Source organism: Gouania willdenowi, chromosome 15 (assembly GCF_900634775.1).
Source record: "Gouania willdenowi chromosome 15, fGouWil2.1, whole genome shotgun sequence".
NCBI classification, from domain to species: domain Eukaryota; kingdom Metazoa; phylum Chordata; class Actinopteri; order Blenniiformes; family Gobiesocidae; genus Gouania; species Gouania willdenowi.
In genome coordinates, this window is record NC_041058.1 from 18,743,666 (window position 1) to 18,769,365 (window position 25,700).

At 37.2% G+C, this 25,700-nt stretch overlaps 1 protein-coding gene across 1 annotated transcript in view; it reads left to right on the top strand.

Annotated features, from left to right (window-relative positions):
- The first annotated feature begins 4,601 nt into the window (after window positions 1-4,601).
- eys (eyes shut homolog) overlaps window positions 4,602-25,700 on the top strand; it is a 204,169-nt gene continuing 183,070 nt past the window's right edge. Inside the window, exons 1-5 of the mRNA XM_028468732.1 lie at window positions 4,602-4,695; window positions 15,379-16,251; window positions 17,422-17,538; window positions 24,399-24,484; window positions 25,349-25,476. Of these exons, the coding sequence (XP_028324533.1) occupies window positions 15,507-16,251; window positions 17,422-17,538; window positions 24,399-24,484; window positions 25,349-25,476 (1,076 nt within the window). The 5' untranslated portion in view covers window positions 4,602-4,695; window positions 15,379-15,506. The remainder of the gene's footprint in view (window positions 4,696-15,378; window positions 16,252-17,421; window positions 17,539-24,398; window positions 24,485-25,348; window positions 25,477-25,700) is intronic.

Genomic DNA, 25,700 nt, shown 5'->3' on the forward strand with positions numbered 1-25,700 from the left:
TGACATTTGATTATGAAATCCTAATTAATAAATGAACACGTGACTGTGACATTTTAACAAGGCTTTTTCACATTCATCATTTTGAGAGTAATTTTCACTCTGACACATCTGAATGGAAGTGAATTAAAGAGTCGGCTGTTTGTTTGTAAGCTTCTTCATGTCAAGGGGATTCGAGATATATTATGTGACACTTGTTAATTTAATGTTAATAAAAAATAAATAAATACAAATAAACAGGTACTTTCACCCACAATACTTCTGAATCTGTAAAATTGTGATTGTTGAATTTCAATTCCACATGATTATTCAACCTCACTGAAATCATTTATAATGTGCAGCATTCGCCCTGTGTCTGGCTAACACAAGCAGCATGTCCCTGAGATATGATCTAATTATGGATGTGTTCAAAAGGGATCTGGAGATTTCTCAGTGGGATCCCTTCAGCTGACTGTGTGCACGTAAAACCAATTGTCGAGTCAGCACATGCCGTCGTCAAGTGCAGCACACATGCTGACTTTCTCACCTGAAGTAATGAGGTGAAAACCAATAGAGAACATGGTCAATAGGCACTGTATTGTCTGACTTATTTTACCAAAAAAAAAAAAAAAAAAACACATTTTAAAAATGTAGTGGTAGTAACAAAAACTAAAAAAAATGTTAATTAATCATTAATGATACATAATTTAGCATCAGGCCAGTGTAAAGTTTACATTATTTAACATTAAAATAAGTGACATTGAAAGAACCAATGCAGTTGTTCAAAATATCAGTCTTTTTTTTTTGTTCCAAACAGAAGGATTTGAAATGATGGGGATACTTTATAGAGCTATATAGATAAATGCTTGCTTTTCTCGATTATAGATTCTCATAAAAAGCACTGAAGGTCAATATTTCTGTATATAATGAAGCTGCCTAAAGCTGGAGGAAATATGGGTAATGCTACAAGCAAAAGGGCAGCTCGTTAATCTAGTCACAGCAGGGAAGCAAACCGAATTCGAGAGCTTAAATGTCTTTTCCCGAGATAAGCATCGGAGATAGAAATTGTCAAGTCTTAAGGTCAGGGAGGTGCTTCAAACTGATGTATTTTGATAAGACAACAGTCATCATAAAATTGATCCTAAAATTACTTGAAACTGACGTGTGACAGGATTATTTGCAGAGCCCCTGTAGGGCAAATACTTGTCGGGCAAAACGTAGAGTGAGCGCAGAGTGCAAACCACAGAGAGAAGTCAGATGTGTGTAAAATGTGTTTTTGTCAAACAAACGCAACTAGCATGATAGGACAAACGCCAATGAGTTGCATGAAAAACATCATCCGGAGGGAAATGTGCCAGGCACTCATATTTCAGGCTGTTTTGATCAAATGTATCATGCATTTATATTTGAATATAATACAACTCTGTTAGCTGTCTGCACTTTGCCTCACATTGAAGAGATTGCTTGTAGGGATATTGGTAGAATATCAACAACATTCTACAAAGTATTTCAGTACACCAGGATGATTCAGACACAGCTCCGTTTGCCTGTCCACCAAACAAAAACCAAAAAACAAACACCAACAAAAAAAAAACCTTAATGGTTTATCTAAAAAAAAACATTTTGCCTATGATGTTGTACCTAAGATATAAATGGGATGTGGGTGAGAGGAAAAGAAAAGAGGGGATGTTGTTGATATCTTATTCCTTGCAAAAATATACAGTATTCTATAACACAAGCAGAGTATGATCACATGCTGACTGCATGTGTTTTCAATAAGGAGGACATTTATTTGTGTTGTCAGCTAGTGAAAAGTGAATAATACCTACAATGTCCGTGCTCGGATTAAAGAAAAAAAACAAACTACTTGAATCAAGATTTTGTGGCTTCAAGGATGGTATTAGTCACACTAAATTAGTCTCACCCTTTTAGTGTTCGACTTTCAACAATCCTCATTGGTTGTCTGGCAATTCTGCTGTGGTCATCTAACACACAAAGCATTGTACCAAGCCATCATACAGTCTAATGTAAAAGCCATACTGGATTAGAAACCAGGCAGAATACAAATGTTCCTTTGGGAGCTAGCTCTATAGATCTCGACTAAACCAGGATTTACTGATATAGATTTCTCTGACATAGATTATAATAGTCTCAGACTTGTCCTAGACTTGAGATAAATAACCTCCTTTCTTGGAGGAAGACTAGCTGTACACTGTAAATCCTAAACCTAAGTCTAATTTAGATAAACCTGGCTAAAGGCATGTTCAACTTGCACAAGTGGAAAATGGAATACTCCGACTACATCAATGACAGCAAGAGGCCACAACCATAACCAGAGAGACAGCTGCTAATGAATTTAATGATACAGATTTTCATGTCTGTTTTTGTTTTCACAAGGACAATGTAGATTTTTTTTCTTTGGTCAAAGCTTTTACTGTGACACAGTGAGGGGAACCTCTGAACCTCCTACTGGAAAACACTTCAACACCTTTTTTTTTAAAAATTTGAATGAAAAAAGAAAAAAATAGGGAAAAAATAGTTGAGCCATAAATCAAAGTTCTCAATTTACCGATCGATCTTTGTTCGTACCCTCACCTATGGTCATGATCTTTGGGTGATGATGGAAAGAACAGGATCGCGGGTACAAGCAGCCAAAATGATTTTCCTCCGTAGGGTGGCTGGGCTTTCTTAGAGATTGGGTGAGAAACTCAATCATCCGGAAGAGGCTCGGAGTAGCCGCTGTTCCTCCTCATTGAGCAGAGCCAGATGAGGTGGTTCGAGCACCTAGTTAGGATGTCCCCCAGACGCCTCGCAAGTAAGGCATTCAGGTACTGTCCCTCTGGATGGAGACCCTGAGGAATACCCAGGACACACTGGAGAGACTATGTCTCTCAGCTGGCCTGGGAACGCCTCGGGGTCCCCGGTAAGAGCTGGACAAAGTGGCCAGGAGATAAGCATGCAGCCCCCATGACCAGACTACGGATAAGTGGTAAAAGATGGATTAAAATAGGGGTGACCATGGCTGGGTGAATGAGGGGTCCTCTTCTGATCGAGATTTGAGGGATGCCATCCCAGGGCTATACCTGTCTATATGTCGAAGTGTCCTTGGGCAAGACAATGAACGCTAAGTTGTTCCCAATGGTTGATTAGCACCTGGCTTGGTGAATGAACTGATAATGTAAAGGCCTCTGAGACCTCAGTGGTAATAAATGTGCTACATACTGTATATAAAGTCTATTTACCGTCTTACTTTTGAAAATGGCAAGTGAAAAGATGAGAATATGGCAGATTGTTCAAGAACATTTTATTGGTTTGTCATAGGATTGTTATATGTCAAAACAAATAAGCCACAAAATGTTGGCTTTATTTAAATGTTTTTCCGCTGGACCTTTAAAAGACAATAGGAATGTGTGTGTATGTCATGAGGAATTAAACAATTCAAAACGAGTGATTACTAATCAGGCGAAAAGTTCTACGTTATTATAATCCTAATTTGTTGTCTAATCATTTATTTTCCCTTTGAGTATTATTCATGCTTAATCACACTCCAAGTATTGCTTCTTTTTGTTTCTGTTGTTGAATCATGACATTTGCCTGCAATCATCAGGCACTTTAAATGAAATGAATAATTTCTTTAAAGCGTGTTGTCACTTTGTGTGGAGACTTTGTTTTGCTATTCTCCATTCTAGATCAGCGGTCAAACTTCTGCTCCACACAAACCAACTCTTCTACAATATAGAGGAGAATATTTATAAACTATGCTTTTTTTTCCCCCAACTTTGCTGTCATCATAGCAATGCAGGAAAACCTTTGGAAGGAGTTTGAATTATTGCTTCTGATCAATAAATCACCATTTTTATCTCATGTCTTATCTCATGCCTAAATGTGCTGTGTGGTGATTTCATTGATCTGTGCATACTTATAGACAGTTCTCATGGTAAGCTATTGTAAAACACAATTAAGACATTTAATCATATGATCATTAAAGCAGTTAAACAGTCTTACATTTTTAGGGCTCCTCTTTGTTTTGTTTTTTTTCTTTTCTAAATATTGTGCTCTTCAATGAGCAGCACTGTGTTGTTGTAGAAATCACTCCTGTCTCACAGCCACCAAAGGTTATTTAGTTCACTTCATTCCAGTTCATCCTCTGTAGTAAAATACAAGTACAGGAAAATTCATGTGCCTTTAATCTGTTGCAGAATACAAAGTTTGAGACTGAGGACTGTTTTGTGATTGGTCAGTTCAAGCTTCAAAACCATTGAAATACTCCATGTATGCACAATTACAAACTATAAACTGTGTATTCTAATCAAGCAAATAATTACTTTGGGTTATTAGTATTAAACAACCTGATTTGTTCATCAAATGAGCTTGTGTCCAATTATAACTGGATTTTTTTTTGAAAGCCCAGACAATGCAGTAATTATTTTTCCACCACAAAAGTAGGATGATTATTTATTAAGGTTATTATATTATTGTATTTATTACTGACTCGTCTAATGAATATTTAGCTGAGCCTAATTAAAGAGTTGATTAGTCGGGCTGAGCCCCGCCCCGCCCCTCCATCCACCCACGGCGTCACGTTTCCATAGCAACCGGCTGCTGAGCCACTCCTCCTCCCTCCCCCCGGACACACACATCTCATCCCCTGAATATGAAAGTCTCCAAAGTGATGTTACAAGTCGCTGTCCCAGAGCGGAACACCTTTTCAACTTAATGGTGAGCATGAATCCTGCCGGCACACACAATGAAAGCTCCCAGTGTAATTGCCCGTCTGCAGAGACGTGGTTAGAGCGTTCTGCATGAGCAGATGGTCCATGTGCAGCCTGGTAGTCAGATTACCCATCCATAGTAAATCCTGAGCCCGACATTTGCAGAACTGGGGCAGAGTGGCGCGTCGGCTGAGTTTAATGCTAAGCTCTTGTTTAATGCATTCCTTTTGGCTGCTGGCCTGCCTCAGCTTTAAACATGTAGCTAGACTGTACTGGTCTGGCTTTTCTCAATTTAGCGCCAGGCCAAGCTGTCCACTGTGCATGGATCCCTGTAAAATATTGATTCACATTTTGGTTGACCAAATATGCACTCACTGGCTCAAACCATTTGCCAATTAAATGTCAAGAGAGATGGGTATTTTTTTCTTATGTTTTGATTCCACTCTGTTGTAAATACATCTAGAACTATACCTACTAATATCCTGTTCCTAAAATGTAGGATTCGGATAAATACGTTTTGAGATATGGCTTTTTTATTGAGGGGGGTCTTGATTCTCCCTCTCCCATCTTTTTTCTTCCATTTTCATAGGCCCATAACAGCATGTGGGAATGCAATTAAACAATCTGATCTCTATTTTAATCCATCTTTCTTGGGATTTTATTATTATTAGTATGTCAAACTTCAGTTTCTCTTGTGGTGTTATTTTTTACATATTTGAAGCTGAAAATGGAAGAGAAATAAGGATGCACAATCGACACTTGACCCCCTCACTAAATTGTCCATATGTCAAAATGTCTTAATTCGATCAAACTAAAAATGTACAGTATGCCAATTGAATTATTTAGAAACAATTTCAGAATTTTTTGAGACCAAAGTGCGTGGGATATCCTGAAACTTTGTTGAAATGACATGGATTGACCCAATTGGGCAGCTTACCCCCAATATAGCAAAAAACGGTTAAGTTATTATCAATAATCGCTCATTTGCTAAATCTAATTATCCAGATTTTATTCAAGTAGGACGAAGATCAGAGGAATTGTAGATTTTTAATTTGAAAGTCACTCGTCACTTAATAGTTAAATCCTTGGCAAATTTTTGGACATTGACTTTCTATAAACTAACATTTTAATGTTTTCAAAAAAACAAAACCCAACGTTTTCCAATGTCATCTAGCCTACTGTGGGTCCTCCTAAAATCTCTTTAGATTGGCTGTTGATTATGGTTTACTCACATGTGTACTGTTGAAAATACTATTCAACTCGACCACGTTGTATCAAAAGACTGTCTGATTTGATTCTGAGGTGAAACTGCAAAAACTCATTTTGTGTGTTTGAATGTTTTTCTTTTATTACCCTAGTTATGGTCCTACTGTAAAAAAGAAGAAAGAAAGCACACTAGGTTACCGTGACCATAGCTGTAATATCTAAATTAGCAGCAACATGTGCTCCCTACATTCTACATAGTGTTAGCTATAGAAGAGGTCTAGCAGCCTGGTTCCTCACTCCTGGTCACCACCTACAGTAGCTTGTTGTTGACGTCTTTCTGCGCTAACAGCCTTAATGTGATGAAGACCTTGTTGCCAAGCCTACAGCAGAGCTGCCTGATTAGTGATTACTCATTTATTGATTTCAGGTGTGTTAGAGCAGGGTCAGATCTGAAAGATCAGCTGTGTTTGATGGCATACTCTGTACTATGCACTACAAACTCAGTGAGTATATACTGTCTACTATATACTGTTAGTACAATCAGAAGGATTAGGATGATGGTCCTTCCCACTGAAGTCTACGTCGAAGTTTCCCAAAATGCATTTCGAACCTACAACGACATAAAACGGAAGCACACTGAGGCTAAATATCTTCGTTGATTCTCCACCATTGAAAGTTTTGCAAGCATTTTAAGCGAGAAAGTGACCAAGTAGAATATCAACATCTGGTCATTTGATCCATAAAACTCTCTGAAACACATCTCATCCCGACATTTTGGACTTCTATTGTTCTTCTGACAACACTTTTGGTTAATTTCAAAAACGATTTATTTACAGAAGAGTTAGGAACTAATGGAAGACAAGAAGAGATGCTTTTGTTTTTTATTTTATTTCATTTATTTATTTATTCAGTTTATTTCCGACATGGTTGCATTCACAGAAGTTTTCTTTTTCTCTTTTTTTTTTTTTTTTTGTACATGCCGAAAAAGGAGACGAGAGAAGCAGGTTGCAGGTTTTGAAAAAGGGGATGTTTGATTGTTAGCTTGAAGCCGGTCCGGGATGATTTTACGTTCTGCTAGCAATGCATCATGGGGCGGTTGAGTATGACCAGTGTTGTGCTAGTATTAAAAAAGTTACTAGTTACCATTACAAGTTACTTCATTCACAAAGTAACTTAGTTACTATTTTGATTACTTACACCAAAAAGTAGTGAGTTACTGGAAAAAGTAACTTTTGAGTTACTTACAACTAAAGAATTGTATTATTTTTTTGGGTCATTTGTGTCCGTACAGCTTCATATCAGTGCTGTATCAGAAAATAATCCACTGTTGATCAACTCTGCGGTGGATGAATAAATCAGAGGGTCAGTGGTTTGAATCCCTCTTACCCCTACTGCTCCTGTACTAACATTGCTTTGAACGGTTGTGTTTAGCCCGTAGAACGTTCCCTTGCAGCTTAGGTACAAAAAACTAGCAACAATGTGCAAAAAAACACGAAAAACGTTCTAAAATAAATAAATGAAATAAACGTAAATTAACATTTGGAATACATTTTGACCAACTCTGCTTTACAAAAACTGCTATAAAACAACCATAAATGACGTGCATATAAAGAACAGGTGCTCAAAAATTAAAACTGACATTTTTCAATCTTAGCACAGTGATGTAAAGTAAGCTGTGCGTATTCCAAGTGCACATTGTGCCGTTGACAATGCTTATGGAAAATAAATATGGAAAAAGAAATTCACAGCATTTTTCTCAGCTACACAATGCTAAACGTATCAGGCTAATGATCTGGTAAAATAATGCGCGTATTTTCACTCTGAGAAGCTCGTCCTGCTCTCGCATTGACTCACCATCATAGGCCCGCGTGATGTAAACAGAGACACGCCGTCAATGCTTCTTCTTCTTCTTCTTCTTCTGTTTTACCGTGGTTGGCACGGCATCCCGCAAAAATATGTAGCGCCACTGTACACAGGAAATATACTACAGCTAGCAAAGTAACGGACAAACGCACCATATTGTAATGGTAACTGCGTTTATTTCTTAAAATAATATTGCGTTAGAGTACTAGTTACTGTCAAAAATAACGTTACAAGTAACGCGTTACCGCCCGACACTGGGTGACCAGTGTGCCCACTGTGCATTACTTGAAAAATGTCCCAATATAGTATACCCCAAGGTATTTCTTGCATACTCAATATTTCCATACTATCTGATGTCAAAGGCACTACATACTAATTCTGATGTCATAATTAGTATGATAGTATGTTAGTATGCGGTTTCGAACACAGCCATGCTCTATTTTAGTTCTCCATGACGAGAAAAAAGAAACCCTGCTCTACAGTGTTAGGGGGCTGCTATTTATTAAGTGTAAATATGAATATGAAATTTCCTATTTTAATTTCTAGACATGCATCAATCTATTTATTTTTATACATGCCTAACTTTATCTGTATAGACACAGAAGAATATTTAAAACCTACTAGCTTTTAGTTGCCTACATGCAAGCACATTTTATCTTTGTTTTATCTTTTTTTACTGTTTTTTTTTTTTTTTCATCATATCAAGTGTTTTATTGGAATTATATATTCTTCACAATTTGTGTGCAAAAGTTTTGTATGATTGCAGAGAGGTTGATGCTAGGAGTTGCCACACCTGCTAACACTACGGTGCCATTAGACAAGTGTTGATGAACACGTGAACAATAGTTTTAATATGCACCCACTGCTGTGGCAAAATTACGAGTCTAATTTATAGTGTGCAGGTGTGACACACATGCTGGATCATGACAATGTGATCATGCACTGTCGCAGTCTGACACTTTCTCATTTCTGCAGGTGTTTCAGGCTCTGTTAGGCAGTGAGTGCATGTTCCACTTCTCCCTTAGGAGCTGCACAAGTGTACAGTACAAGTAAACAGGTTCAGCCCTGCAGCATCAAGGTTCTTCACCTAATAAACAGGAAGTATTGCCAACTACAAGGAATAGAGACGGATAAAGAAAGATATCAAACTCAAAATGAGCAATTTAGTGTAATCCTGTTGATGAAGCTGTGTTTCTGCTGGCTCTACCCTTATCCAACCCAACATTTATATTTACATGTATTTTTTTTTCCTTGCAAAAGAAATATTAACTAAATTTCTTAAAACATTGGATATCGAAGCAGGAATGAGCTAGACAACATGTTTTGGGATAAAAGATTTAGTTGTTGGTGTCTTTTTATTGATACCAATACTTTTTTCACTTACAAAAATTTTTTTCACTGTACACGAACATTAAATATGCATGATTATAACAAACATGGATGCTTAAAGAAAATATTTTTTCTTTCAGCATTAGAATTTAATTAGATCCTGACAAGACAAGAAAATTAGGACAATTGATTATTAGTAGGGGTGTAACAATTTGTTTTAGCAAAGATCTGATTCGAATTACGATTCGTTGTTGCCGATTCGATTCAAGGACGATGTTGGTTAATTCAGCGACTTGAAATCGATTCAGTCACTGTTTTAGCCAAAATAGTACATTAACCTGTGCAACTGTGAAATAAATACCTACATACTGTACAGTACAGGTGAAGTTTCATAGATTCCTGAAGTTTCTTGTAAGGGGAACGTCTATAAATTAATTATGGACATAAACAATATTTAATGGCAGATGTATTCACATTTTTTTTTAAATAAAATCCAACCAACTCTTCAGTTTAAATTACCAGGATGTTAACCTTTTCTGCTCTCATTTTCAATATGTTTTCAATAAAAATACATGTTAGGTTTATCTGACTTTTCAATGATTTGCTATTGCTTTCTGATATTTTATGTATCTTATTGTCCATTTGATTCTATTTCTTGATAGGAATAAAAAAAAAAAAAAAAAAAATCATCAAAGAATAACCCCACTCATAGCACACATACTGTACATCTCGTCAACGTCGGCACCATAAATGAAGTTGCATCGGCCAGACGTGTTATGGTATTATGGAGAGCGTTTGCTCATTGGACAGACGTCGCGTCGGCGTTTGGCCGATGTTTGGATGATGGTATAAAGATGCTCAGCGCGGCCTTTCTACAGCTTATATTAACCTTTATTTAGCCCGAATCATTCAATTAGTATAAATATCTCCATATTCATAGTCGAGTATTTACTTAAATCTGATGAGAATATGGCAATATCACAACAACAACAACAACAACAACAACAACAAAAACTACCACTAAATAGCTTATTATACAGTATGTGGACAAAACAGAGAGACACAGTTCATGATCATACATGTATTTTCAGCAGCAAAGCCAAAAGAGCCCCAGCACAAAAACAGCTTCATGGAAATGACATTTTGCAGTTCTACAATTTTATAAGTAGTGTCACCGATTTGGTGGGAAAAAAACACACAAAATGACGCATTAAGAGTAGAATGCGACGCACGATCTGAGGCCGACATCGGCGAGACGTATGCGTGCTATCTGGGCCTTGCAGTTTTTTTTGTATGCTAGTTTATTTCTGAACTAATATGAACGCAACCATTGAACAGTTTGTGTTTGTGTGTTCGTGCCGACGCTGACTATAAGTTCACTGCACTTATAGCAGCTTTCTAGCAAACACCGACAGAGTGTAGCTACTGCGGCTTTCTGTGACTGAGGAGCTCAGTGAAGAACATAATCATAGGAAATTACATTCTACAAGTAGGCCAACGCTGTTTGTGTCAGTAATGTTTTCCTCATAGTACACCTGTGTGTCTTTGCTCTTGATGAGGTGCCATTGCAGCATAACTAGCAACTACTCCTCACTCACTATAATCTTCATCATAGCCGGCTGTGATGCACTGTCAGCCTAATGAGCCATGTTTCACAAGAGGAAATGCAATCTTTTTCTTTAGTTGGCAGGTAAGCATTCGTTGTCCGATGTGGCCTAACTTTTCTGCTTTTATATGATAAACTACGAATAAGAAAGGTCAAAAACCAATATTTTTAATATGATCTGATGACCCTCCCAGTTGGATTGGTTATGTCTTCCTTGTGTCCGTCTCAGTTTTCAGTCAAGTGAGGATTTAAGTAGCTCCCTTGATCTATTGCCCTCTGTACACCTGCGTGATTGGCATCCTAACCTGTCGGTTGATCTAAGCTATAACGATAGCAGGAGGTTGTGCGAGACAATTAGTTGACCCCACACACATAACCTTGCTTCAAACCCCCGTGGCCCTTATTACTCACACCACTTATCTGTAAGGCCAGCAATTTAATCCCAACTGATCGATACCTTTAAGGCATCTCAATATCTTAGAGAAACCTTCTGGTCTGTCGAGCACACTAATACAGTATACTGTATGTCGCAGTATGTATGATATATTGACGATTGAGAGGGAGATTTTTGGTCATGTGTTTGTTGATGATTTTAAATTATGTTCTTATATATATTAAGCTGTTGAATGTTTTCTGTTGCAGTTTTTGATCATGTAAAGCACATTGAGTTGCCTTGTGTATAAAATGCACTATACAAATAAATTTGCCTTGCCTTTACTATTGAATTAAGTTCATTTAAGCCACTACATCATAAATATGATGGAAAGCATTTGGGGACTAATTTCGCGAATTTAAGGTCAAGCTCTATTACTATAGTTTAGTGTTGTATAGCCAAAGATTAAAAAATTCAAACTATATTGTGAATATATTTTCTAATTCCACTAAGTGTGGAGTGAAAGAATAATTCCTTAATTCTGTAAAGCGACTTTGATTGTTCAAAAAAGAGCTATATAAAATTGATGCATTATTATTATTATTATTATTATTATTATTATTATTATTATTATTATTATTATTATTATTATTATTATTAATAATAATAATAATGTAAATATACTATATAAAATGCTTTTCACTACAGGATATTCATCTCAGATGAGGCTTCCTCCATCTTTCTCTCTGACGTCAACCACAGAAAGAAGATTTAAATAGATTGCTTTTAATTTAAATAATTGCTTTTGTAAATGATTGAATTAATAATTTAGCAATGTTTTTTTGTCACTTTTTTTTTTTTTTGGTTGTGTCTTCTTACAGTGACCCAAGTGCAAAGCGGGGTACACAACAGTCAGAGACTGCATTCACTTCCACAACTAAATTCTCAATTCTCAAATTGAGTTATGGGGAAATGCCTTTCGCCATGTTTGTTTCTCCATTGCAGGCCATCCTGCATCTTGACAATCATCTTCATAATTACATTGATGAATACTGAATTCACGTTCGGCCCTGGGAAGGTATATAATTTCAGTTCTGGGTGTCAACCTTGGGAACCATTGGATTATTGTGATTCATTATTTTAAACAGACCACTGGTGTGTATATTTTATATCCTCACAGCTTTCCAATGAGAAGTGAAAGAGTAAATGCTATTTTTCATTAATCGCTCTCCGACACATTTACTTAAGCTACTTGTGAATGCTGTTTGTTTGCTATTTTATGAAGTCAGCTGGTATTTGTTATTACCCAGCTGAGTCATGTTTCAAACTTGGAATCTGTGAAAGCAGATAGCAGTAGCATAATCACCTCCGCCTAGGAGGTAAGATTTTCACAGGCATTTAATTATTTGGTTTGTTTGTTTGTTTGTTTGTCTGTTAGCAGGATTACATCAAAAGTACAACCGTTCTTGACAAAATATTAACCCAAGATAGATTTTACAGAATTAAAGATTAAATAATATTGTTGGGGATCTGGATAAATAGTTTGATTCCTTGGTCACAATCCATATCTTGGTTCATAATTGATGGATCTTTATGAAATTTGACTCAAATATGTCGGGTGGATTTCTGAAACACTCCAGTTTCATTCGGATCAAATCTGGAAAGCACGTTGTTTCGTAATTTTTTAAACGCGTCTGATCCTACATTTGGACCAACTGTATTGATATCAAAATTTCTTCCAAGCCTTTAAGTGTGACTTATCATGGTACCATGATCAGGATCAGATATCCAGATAACTGCCAACATTTGGCAAATAAGACATTTGGTGCTTAACGGAGGTTTGCGCTCATGGAATGCTCTTGTTCTGGCCATGTAATCATGTTGATAAAGTTTAGATGCATCCATCCATCCGTCCATTGGTATTAAGAAGTAATGGCAGACTCAAAACAAGACCAATTGAGAACCACCTATCTACTACTTATCTAGGAGTCATCCATACCTCACAATATCGTAAAGTGAGACCTTTCCCTGTTAATATTCTCTTAGTTGTTCATCTTTATCAACTGTTTGAAAGACAACTGAAGAAAACCCGGACGATCGCCAGGTGAGGGTTAAAGCAGACAATAGCTCTTTTAGTTTTAATTTATGATAAAATAACGAGTATTTGTAGCAATATGTAGCTTAACATTTTCTCTTATTATTTTATTGTAGGATTATAATTTATACAGCTGTAGGAAGAATACTCAATACCAGATTCATATCACCCTTACCTACAGACCCAGCATGTGTCACGGAAGGTACTTGCAAACCCCAGTAATTGGCCTTTTGAACCAGCAAGCACATTGCTGATTGGAATGGTAGGTTTCACTGGGGGCCTCACAGTGGGTTGTATGTTTACACCACAGTGGTTATACTATGTTCTTTTTGATATTGGGTTAACTGAAGTCTCTAGAATGACTAAAGGAGGTTGTTTGTGTGTGGTATGGACTACCAGCACATGCTGCTGCTGAAATCCCAGTCGCCTGACGTCAGTGGAGGAACTCATAGTTTTGAACGAAAGTTAGATCTCTTTGCTTTGAAAATGGTCATCCTTCATACTTTGGTGCGAGTGAATCTGAGCATGAGTTGCAGATAGACATTCAGCTTGAAGGATTCATCCAGCCTTATGGATACGAACCCAATAATATGAGGAAGTAGACAGCCCACTATCGGTGCTCAGGCTTTAAGAGAAGGAAGACTGAAAAATACTATAAGCATTGTGTGGTTATATTTAAAGCAAATCTATTCAAGTCTCTGGCTTCACCGGGAGCTGACTTTATTGGCGTCCAAGGCTATGATTTTGTAATGTCATAGAATTCATCACAACACAATTCTGTGACTACCGTTATGGATAGGTGTTGTGACTAATTCTGTGCCCAACGTAATTCCATTCTACACGGGGCCAATGAAACTCCTTACAATGAGCTGCTGCAGTATCGAGGCATTTTTTGTAGTAGTTTGTGTAATGTTGATAATTATGATGCTATCTAACTCCGTAAGCGTAGTCAGTGTGAGCTTTCACCAATGCAGTGAAGGAAGCCTCACAACATCCTTCCAGTTGCGTTGCAAACCATATATGGTCATTCCCCACCACACAAAAACAACAGTAAACCGCAAAATTGAATGTTAAGATGGTCATAATGTAAAATATTTCTTGGATAAACTATTTGTTCTTGTAATTAGCATCAACACAAATAATTGTGTCAAGTGACTTTTAAGCCCCAAGTAAAGCAGAAAAGGTTTCGTACCCTGTACTGGTTTGAAAGAGAAAAGAGTGGATGGTGCCCTCAACTGCTTTGGTCTTGATCGTGCAAAAGTTAAAAGTACAAAATAAATATTTAAACCAAAATATATCCAGCCATTCAAACAAAACCTAAATTCTAATTTCATACAAAAATTATATTGCAGGTCATAAAGACAGGACACTTTGAAACACTCGGGATGCTTATCACTACATCCACTCTCTTTTATGTTTAGCAGTGATTGTGAGTGGTTGCCTATCCAAAAATACTGATTAGTGAAGCCTTAAAAAGATTAATTAAAAAAAGATAAGTACAGTGTTAATACGATACTAGCCTGCTGGGTTTAATGAAGAATCTCCAAACGTTGAACCAGCTTCCCTTTTTTATTCATTTTGTCTTTAGAATTCAGCTGACAGCCCTCTGATTTGTTCAGTGAAACACAATAGTCAACCCCCTCTCATGTAAATGAGGTCTTCAGGGTTCCTGCAGAGCCTTCATGACAATGCATGCAATCTCATTCAGTTTATCACGCAGCCTTTTTGTTGATATCGGTGCTCCATATTCAACTTTTTAATACTTATCACCATGCTGTTATTCATATCAGTTCGAGTGAGCCGTTCAAGGAGCATGTTTTTTCCCCCTTGCAGCGACACTTTCCTACTTTCTTGTTTTATCTTGCGCACATGTATGAAAAAAAGACCTGAGGGAGAAAGACAATGGCACTGTCTGCTTTAACTCGTTTCAGTGCATGACATCGAGGTATCAGGCACCGGCGGGGGAGAGAGAATATTTTATCTGACATTGTCACTTTTGTGAAAACCTGAGGGGGACAAGGCTGCTGTGGCACACACGCCTGGTCAAAATCACTTCAAATGATTATGACAGCTCCTTCTGGAACTGCTAAAGCTAAAAGTTGAAGTCGGTTGGTTTAAAATAGCGGCTAAAAACTTTTTTTGCTTAAAATATGGCAATAGATTTTAACAAATGTTATTATTTACAAATGTTGAATGAGCAAATCTTTGTGTTTCCCAGGTCATTTGATGTTGGTTTACTGGTTGACAAGAAGGAATCGGATGCAATCCATCATCAACAATTCCAGGGACACAAGTTGATCTTAAAATCCACATTTGCTTTGGATAATATTGCTGAAAAGGAAAAGCATGGGCACCTCACTGTTATACCTGATTGCTGTTCTTGTAACCACCAGCGTCATCTACTGTCAAACCATTTGCAACAGACAAGCTTCACTTGAATGGCACCTGAAGAAGCACACAGTTCAAATAAATTGGACTCTAATAGGAAACATTTGCAGAAATACATTGGAGTGCTGGGGTTCCCAGGTTGGACACCCACCGAGTGAGCAGCCTTTCAACCTTCCTCAGATATGCCCTCTACAGCTGCAACATGGAGACCAACTGCTGATGTCTGCTGATGAAGCACTCAGATCGTATGGCATCAGGTTACTCAAAGTATCACAACACAGCTTTGAAAGCTGTTCCACGAATCTACCTATAAATGAACAATTTGTCTTCCCCCACAACCTAAATGAAAAGGAGCAAGTGGAGGCCAAGTGGCTCGTCCCAGGTCATCATTATTTTATTGCTGTGCACGACGGAGACATGCAGCTGTGCAGACTTGGTTTAAGACTCAATGTTTCAGTCAAAGCTCAACTTTGCCAGGGCTCGCCTCTGCTCCGACTCTGTTCAGGAAATGGCTTTTGCCGAACAAATCTCTGGGAAAATGCATATCACTGTCAGTGCCAGCATGACTATTCTGGAAGATTTTGTGGAAGGTTTGATCCCTGTTTAAACAACCCATGTCAAAACAAAGGCGTTTGTATGAGCAACGGGTCTATGGATCCAAGCAACAGAGCATATAAATGTCTATGCCCACCACATTATACTGGTAAGTTACCACTGTCAATACCCATGCTTACTGATTGTTATTTCTTTTTTTTTTTTTTAATGATAAGACCCAGTAGTCATTATTAGTTGGTTGCCAAGGCAGTTCATAATTAAGAAAGCACTGAAAAACATCTTCTAGGACCATTGAGACATTTTGAAGAAAGAAATCATTGGCCACGGTTATGTGATTTTTTTTTTTTTTTTTTTTAAATTAAGAATTATATTGTTCTGCTTCGTGTTTACATGGAAATAGTAATTATCGAATTGAGGTTTACATAGAAAACAGGTTCATTCAATTCCGCTTTAGCCCCGGGGGTTTGGAAAGGTTCTGATTGGACAAGGGCAAACGTGACGTATTCACCTATATCGGGAAAAAACACATAACAAACCTTTTATTTTCAGCTTCAACATAGAAGAACACATGGAAACTGCTTTTGCTTTTATGATGATTGTAGTTTTGAAGCAGCAGGTCGAGAATAACACAGTTTCACTTTGGTCCGCTGAGCAGGAGAAGGGAGATAAAGTACTGGAGAAGGGGTGGGAGAAGGCCATACTTTGGTCAATCAGTGCCAGCGGTTAATGCAACAGCTGCTTTACCTCCACTATTCAGGACATTGAGTGAAAAATGAACTCGTAATGATCCGCGCATCATTAGTGAAGCTCTGGTGCTTCGTGCCCAGATGAAGCCTGTTCCGTTTGCCGATGTCCGAGTGTGTAATAAGTCTGATTGAATGTCTGCATGTTTATGCTACCATCCATCCACTTTTTTCATTAAATCCATGTCTTTTAAGGCTTTTATTAAATAAATAGTATCAGCTTGATTCCGGGCGGCCATCCTAAACTACGTCGTCACCAGCGCTTCATCGCGACACATTGAGCATGCACAGGATGACCAGAATTAATTTAAAGTGGAATTAAATGTTGACAAGAAAGAGGAATTATTTAATTCGGAATTAAAATTGGAATAAACCAGCCACCTAATTTGGATTTAAGTTTAATTCAGAATTACATTTGCATTTGGAGTCAAGTGTTTACAAGGTCAGTTTAAACAGGATTTAACTTTTATTCTGAATTAAATGGGAATTAAAGCTTCCATGTACTGCCAGTGTGTTTGCTTTCTTGAATATTTCCCTGTATGTGTAATTGTCACCTGCTGTGCTATGTTTTTCAGGAATGAACTGCTCAGAGGTTGTCGGGGAGGAAAACTGTGAAAGCGTTTGTGAAAATGGGGCATGCATTAAAGTGTCGTCCACCTCCTTCAAATGCATTTGTGACACTGGATTTTCCGGTATGAAAATATACGCAGACGGTTATTGGTATGTTATAGATCAATTACCTGCAATAGCAGCATTCTGTCACGGGTTTAATCCCTTACAGGCAGAAGTATGTAATCATTCAAGACAAAGATGATAAGATTCAGTGGGAAGTGGGGCCTCTGCATAAAGGTCACAGGGCTGCCATACATTTTAAATTGATCAGAAAGATCAGTGATTCCTCATGGACTATAAAACTGATCCCACCTAATGTCGTATTTGTCACTATAATTTAGTGTGCCAAGCAGCCACTTCAAATCAAACATTGCTTGTTACAACCAGTGACGTGCAGCAGTCCAGGGCCAGGGTTCAACTGCAAAGCTAACTGAGCGTGTCTCAGTCAATAAAGCGTTGGTTTACAGCAATCACATAAAAGAAAATTTATCGCACGTGGATTTCCCTAATAAATAAAACCCTTGGTTGCACACAAAGAGAAAAAAAAAAACACAATTGTAGGTCATGGTCACAAAAGATTGATATTGATGCTTGTATTGCTCCAATATTTAATGAGGCAAACCTGAAGATAGTGATAATAAAAATATTATATTTCTATCCTGCAATTATCAAGAATGACATCAAACATCGTAAATGTTTTTGATTGTTGAGAAAGTCTAGATGTTACCTACAGAGAAATTCAATGAACCAATGTTCACAACCTGCTGGAGACAATAGATAGACATAATTTAGGCCTCAGATCAATAAATCGAAGAAGAACAAAAAGATGTAAAAGGCTGAAATTGCCATTTGAAAGTTTATTTTCATCTCCACTCTAAACACTTCCTGTTGACATTTTTGGAAAAGTTTTGTGCATTGCATGTGTTTTTACTTCATTCTTACTGTGATTTCATGTGTTTCTTCACCAGACACAGAGGACAGTAATTCAGTTTGTTTGATGTATTAGCACGTGATAGCACCTCACTCCACGAGGCATTCAATTTCACTTGTGGTGTAAAGCCAAAGTTTAGGGGTGGGAAACACAAGCAATCACTGTAAGAATGAAGTAAAAACAATGAATTCATGTGAATGAAGTCAGTTGTGTTTACAGTGATCTAAACCAGTGTTTCCCAACCAGGGGTGCGCATACCCCTAGGGGTACATGAGCACATTGCAGGGGGTACGTTAGAAAAATTAGGAATTTATTTCCAAGATAATAAAAAATATTCTCAGTCATTTCATAAGTTTGTCAATAAAATGGTACGTGTGCGCTATGACTTGTTTTTAAAATTTAAATGCATATTAAAAGAGCACATACAGTATTCAAAGAAGCTCCTTTTGTGGTAAATGTATATAACAATGCAGGTTAATTGTTTTTTTTGTATTTATTTATTTGTTTGTATAACTTATTATTTTTATTTCTTCTTATTTTTTTTCTAATTTCATCTATTATTTTTTTAATAACAATATAATCATAATGTATTAGTATTAATAATACAAACGTTTACTATAATATTATTTCTTATAATTATCATATGTATTGCCGTGAAGGCAACATAATTTGATGTTTTTTTTTTTTTAGTTAAATAAGAAGATAAAGCCTGAATATTGTTTGTTCAATTTATGAAGATGAAATAAAGTGACTTGTGTTGAACATTTAGTTGTGTTATGTTCTACTTTTGGAGAATCATGAACACGTGGTACACAAGACAGGAAAGGTTCGGACCCACTGATCTAAGCAAACTTTCAAGCGGCAATTTAAACTTGTATCTTTTTTCGAGCAAATCTTCTTTGATTTATTGATCTATGAGGCCTACACTATGAATTGATCTGATAAAAATATCATCTACAACAGCATTAAATCAACTTTTATCCACTGGTTATTCGGTAAATACTACAGGAGGTTAAAGAAGTGGAGCACAAATGAGTATAATAGCTGTGTCTTCTTCATACACTTCTTATTAACCCTGAATATTATCTACTCTACTGAACTTTCTTAAGTCAACACACCAGATGAGTCTTTGCATTGATTCATATCTTTCTTTCTTTTATGGCACAGTTTGTCCTGAAGGTACACTTTACCAGCTCATCCCATACTTTTTATTTCACAGATTATTATTTTTTGGTCAATAAGTTCTCGTGGGTAAGTAAGGATAACGGTTAGATAATTTACCAGAATATTTGACATGTACTCCAGTGGCCCCTGCACTGCCTTTTGCAGCTTTGATCTAATTCTTTTTAATTGCTGCTGCTTTTTGATGAAAGCCAACACCACTGGTTGCTTTTCTTTTGCACAGTCACGGTGTCCCGCTGTCCCATCAGCTTTCTGGGAGTTCTGTGGAGGTTGTGCCCCCCCTCGCCACCACCCCCCTCCACATCCTCCCCACTGCATTTAGCTCATTAATCAACTGAAAGTTAGTGGCTGCTTCGGTGCAGACTGCCCTTATAGGCCAAAGTCTATGTGTGGAGAATAATGAGCCAAACTCATGGGATTCTTCAAATGAGCTTTTCTTTTGTTTTGCCTTTGACTGCACTAGCCAAAGGGTGTTGGAATCTATAAGTGGTCTTTTAGATTTAGTGTTAATTTAACAGTAAATAACACTAACAACTAAACAACTTTAATAGATGTTTCTTTGTGTTCTTTTCAATACTTATTCATTCATTCCATTAGTGGAATAATATGTTTATGCTCTGAAATAGCTTGTTCATGTCAATTACATGGCTAAGTATATGGTGGTGGATGAAATGCAAATGATGCTTATGGCTTGTAACATTATTAGGATTTTCCCTCTTAGTGTCGAGAGTGGTAAACTGATTACAACCCTCCAGGATTGCTGTGAGACTGATAGCTAAAAACATGGCAGTTTGGAGATGTTCACCTTTTTCTGAACCAGTTAGAATAAGTCACTTTTTGAGGCAAAATGAGCTGAGGCAAAAAGAAAAGGCGGAAGATTGATGCCCACAGAGGAGGCTGTCGGCAGCCTCTGGGACATGAGCACTAGTATCAGCAGGGGGATTAAAGAAAATATGCAAAGACAGAGTCACCGGAAAGATAAATGTGTAGGCAGCCTGTGAAGAACACAAAAATGAAAAGTCCCACCAGGGAATAACATCAAATATTATTCACCTTGAACCTGCAGTGAATTCAGTCTAATTTTATCCATTTCACACAAAGCTGCTTCAGCTTCACCCTAACTCTGGCTAAGATAGTGCTGGCCAAAGGCTTGTGGCTCTGAGATATTTAGGTTAAAAAAAAAAAAAAAAAAAAAAAAAAAAACATACAAATATATTTATATATATATATATATATATATATATACTCCTAGCAGGCAGCTTACTTCACAATTACTTTATCTGCTTCTGAAAATGCTTACGGTTTAAAAAGTGCTGCTGCTCTGAGCACTTAGTATAGAGTCCAGTGGAAAACCCACAGTGGAGAAATCATTTATACATTTCCCTGATGAGTTTTACTTTTATTTCTGTCCTTGGTACAGACATAAAAATATTGTATTAAATCCAATTCACCTGAAAGAGATTTGAACAAATTGACAAGTTTTCTGTTCTTCTTGTAATTGTCACAGTGTTATTAATTGTTCAATAGTTTCACTGCTCTGTAAAGTAATAAATCTGTCAACAGGGACGAAAACAAGCCCTTGTGAATAACTACCAATGTCGTCGAAGGTGAACCCTTGTATTGTTTAGTCTGATAGAAGTACTCTGAAGTACTCTGAAGTAATCAAAAGAAAGGTGCATTTTTTGTATAATTATTGTAATTTGTTGCTATTGTAGTGTGATTCTGGAGTCATTTTGTGTATTTTTGTATTTTTTTTGGTGTAGTGTTGTGCATTTCTGTAGTCATTTTGTGTATTTTTTGTATAAATATTCAGTTTTGTCCATTTTGCGTCATTTTCATATTTTTGTTGTTGGAGTCATTTTGTGTGTTTTTGAGGCCTTTTTGTACATTTTTATGCATTTCTGTTGTCGTTTTGTGTACTTCCTGTTTTGTTTTATTTTACTCATTTAGTATATTTTTATTATAAATACTGTGTGCATGCGTGCGTGTGTGCGTGGCTACCTAGATCTCCTTTGTGGATTATCTCTCACACACACGCACACATGTGCAAATTCCATCACAGGTTGTTGAAAGATAAAAAAGAGACCCGGAAATACCACAAAAAATACACGCTTTGCAACACCATGGTCACAACTCTCTCTCTAAACGGCTCTGTGTGCATTCAGCATGTGCATCCCGGCACTCTCTCACACAAGCACGCGCATCAGCCGTGTTGTGGACCCATCCGCTCACAAAAAAGTATTTGGAAGCAAAGTTTCAGGTCGAACAGGCACCGCGTTGGGGAGATATTTGCTCCACACACACGCACGCACACAGACCTTCCTTGCTTTTATTAGTAGATCACTGGAACAACAGTAATTATGTTTGTTTTGTCTTAGTTACCAAAAATGTATTCAACACAATCTTTACAGATAATTAGGCTGCACAATTAATCAATATAAAATCGATATTAGATTATTTCTTCAGGGCGATTTTTAAAAAGTCAAAATTGGAAAATGGATTTTACCATTTACGAGGGTAATCACGGCATGAGGCTCGTCTTTGGGTTTTGCTCCTCCGGATCACCGTAGAAATTAGTGCTACCCAAAGACGTGGAAAAGGATTACAGATGTGGTGGCATTCCATGTTGCTAAGGACATGGTCCCTCTACAAACTCTTGAAACAACAGGTTTCAAACACATTTAAAGTGATAGACCCCCGCTACAACCTCTTCTTTTTAAATGTGAATTTTATGTTTTTTTTTTCTAATGCAAGTTTCTCTTTTTAAAAATCCAAGGGATTCATTCAGGTTGTTATTTATTTATTTATTTATTTTTTAAGGGGCGGTAATCTAAATCAAAAATCGAGTTTTCAAAATAAAAAAATTAAAAAAAAAAAAAACAGGATTTTGTTTTGAGCTAAAATCAGAATCAGAATCAATTTTATTGACCAGGTACAGTTTACGACAATACAAGTTGCAGCGAAAGAAAACACAACACACCGAAGCAGCCTTACAGAACACACAAGGCGTTTAAATACACAAAGGGAAAATGAATCAGAAAAAGTATCAGGTTATAGCTTCATGTGTCTGTTTAGTTTCCCGGAGGCAACTGGCTGAGTTTGAAAGGCTTGAGACTTTACAGCTTGTCTTTAAGCTCCATCAGTTCTAACTGACTAGTTGCAAGCTTCTCTGTTTTTAACTGATGGGGCAAGTTAACAACTCTGTCTAGTCAGTCAGAACGAATGAAGCCTGATATCCCTCAAACAGACAGTTTGAGATGTAGTGAATAATGTTCACCCATCCATTCATGTCTTTATTCTTCCTTCCAAGGATTTCACTGATTTCTGCAGCCAAACTCAGCTGACAATAAAATTTTTTTAAAAAAAAAAACACAACAGCAGGATATACCCACGGACAAGTTGCCAGTCCATCGCACATCTAACACAATAAGAAGCAAAAAGTCACAAAAACCCTTTGGACTTTGGAGGAAGGTTGACTTTGAACTTTTCTACCAATAAAGCTCCATCACGAAACAAACAGCAGTCCATACACTGTGTTTAGCTGCAACACTAAGATGAAAACATCAAAATGCATTCATTAAAAATATATGTTAACAGTAGTTCTTATTTCTACATTTTTGTGCAGCCGTGATTAACCAAGAGTGGAAATCTGAGCAAAAAAACACAACAACACACTAAACAGAAACAATAGTATTTAATAAAGACTTGAAATTAATGTTTATTTACAACAATAACAATAACCAATATTGTTGATTCAAATTCTAATGTAGCTGGTTGTGAATTACAGTCCGCATAAACAGGACTGAATCATAACATTATCTAACCACTAGAGCGAACATGGGCTTGACTGTGAACGGTCGCATTTACAGACCTTGTAGTCGCTGTTAGATTACAATAAAAGGGAAGAGATTTGTCACTTTTACAGTAAGTGTTGACTAGGCCACTGGGAGTGAGGCCCAAGGCCAAGACAGGCTGACTTGATAATACTGTATCATGTATTTCTGCAGTCAGTGCCTTCTCCTCGTCCTTCTCTCTCTTCTCTGTTTCAGGTGTCGTGAAGCTGATGATGGCAGTTCCTGATCTGTGGTTCACGGCTCAACTAGTCTGGGACACTCTGATGTTCTATCTCTCTATCCTGTTCTGTTGGTCCTTCTGTCCACTAACCCCAACCAGTAGAAGCAGATGGCTGCCACTTCTGAACCTGGTTCTGCTGGAGATTTCTTCCTGTTAAAAGGGAGTTGTTTCTTCCCACTGTCGCTAAATGCTTGTTCACGTGAATCTTGTTGGGTTTTTTCTTTCTTATCATGAATTTTATATTTTGATAAGCGCATTGAGATGACTTTGTTGTAAATTGCGCTACACAAATAAAGTTGAATTGAATTGTTAATTTCATGCTTTTGATTATAGTTTATTGGCTTTTCACTGCAAGATAACGAACTTTCCTGTTGCTTTTGGTAAATATTGATTATATTGTTGTAATATGACACAAAGCATGCTCACCCAGCACGACACATCAGAATAATTAGTTACATGCAGATTTAATTAGAACAGGTATTTTGTTTGCATGCCAATTTTAAAATGTCGTAATTATTAAAAAAAAACGTAAGCTGATTTCGGCTGTACTATCAAGACCAAGATTTGATTTTATAAATGAAAGTAAGACATTTACAAGAAGCACTAATGCATTTCTTTACAACATATAAATGGTTCTGATTTCCAAGAATAAACAATGTGCTGAGTCAAGATCATAAGCTTGGAAGTGTAGGACTTTCGACTTCTCCTGCAGTAGATGAAAAGTGCTTTACTCTTTTGTTGTTTGCTTTTCAGGGCCACCTTGTGAAAAGAGAAAATCCCAGTGTGACCCAAATCCATGCAGAAATGGTGGCTCGTGTGAAGAAAGCCCTGAAGGATTTGTCTGTCATTGTCCGGAAACATTCAGGGGCCTCTCCTGTGACTCTCAGGTGGAATTTGACTGTGTGTCATCCAAATGTCAGGAAGAAAGACTTTGCAGTGCAGAGACTCGTGTGAGAACTACTTTCCTCTTATGTATTTATTTATATTTTTACATCTCAGCGTGACAGTAACAAAAAAAAAAAAGTGATGGTCCATCAAAACAAGATCAAATATTTTGAAGCCTCCAGCAGCAATTATTATTTTCTACTGATGGTGAGCTAAGGGAAAAGAGTCTCTACTTCCTTTGTTGATCGAATGAACCAGTGCATATTTAAGTACCAGTTTGAAATGGCTTTTTACGAAAACCTTTTATGTAATTGGATGCCTGCAGCAATTTTCACCTTTCCCTAGAAATGTAATCACTATAATACATTTTGCAGAGGCAGTTGTGTTTCTAATGCGACTACTAGAAACTCTAGTAGTCGTCCAGTTGTCTTTTTCTCTGACCTTTGTTTGGTTTATTTCATTCGTTACGGTCTGCAAAGTCCATTGCGTGTTTTCACAACCCACAAGATAACCACAGTTGACTGAAAAGAGACATTTATCTTAATATTGCCAAAAAATTTTTTTCATTTCTTATTTAAATTGACCTAAAAACAAGTCATCATCATCATTATCAATAATTAATCATTGTTATTCATTAAACTACCTTGAATGCAGTCCTAACTGTGGAAGTGAGGCACGCATACCGAGTAGTAATCATTTGTAGTGCAGTGAATCACCTTTTTTCTCCATAATGTTCCCACAGGTAATGATTTTTAAAGTTTCTCCGTTGTCCCGACGCTGTCAAGAGACCTGGTTTGTTTTGCTGCTACTGTGTGCAGGCCTCTGCATGTGACTGTGCACACGGTGATACTCTCCCAGCATGCAGGAGGCGGAGGAGCCCGTGCAACCCATCACCGTGTCTGAACAATGCCACCTGTGTATTCAGGGGAAATGAGTATTTCTGCAGGTGAATCACAGAGCCACGTAGAGAACTGATGGAGGTCATTCTAGAAGTCTCCCTTCAGAGACGAGTGTTAGGCAATGTGTGTCCCTTGAAGAGTTGCTGGAAGTGATTTTTATTCATTTTTTCTTCTTGTGGATGTATTGTAATGCATGTTATTGATATCATCAAATGCGTGTTAGTCATATTCTCCCTCCTGCATGTGAGAGTAGGTCGCAGTAGGCAAAGTG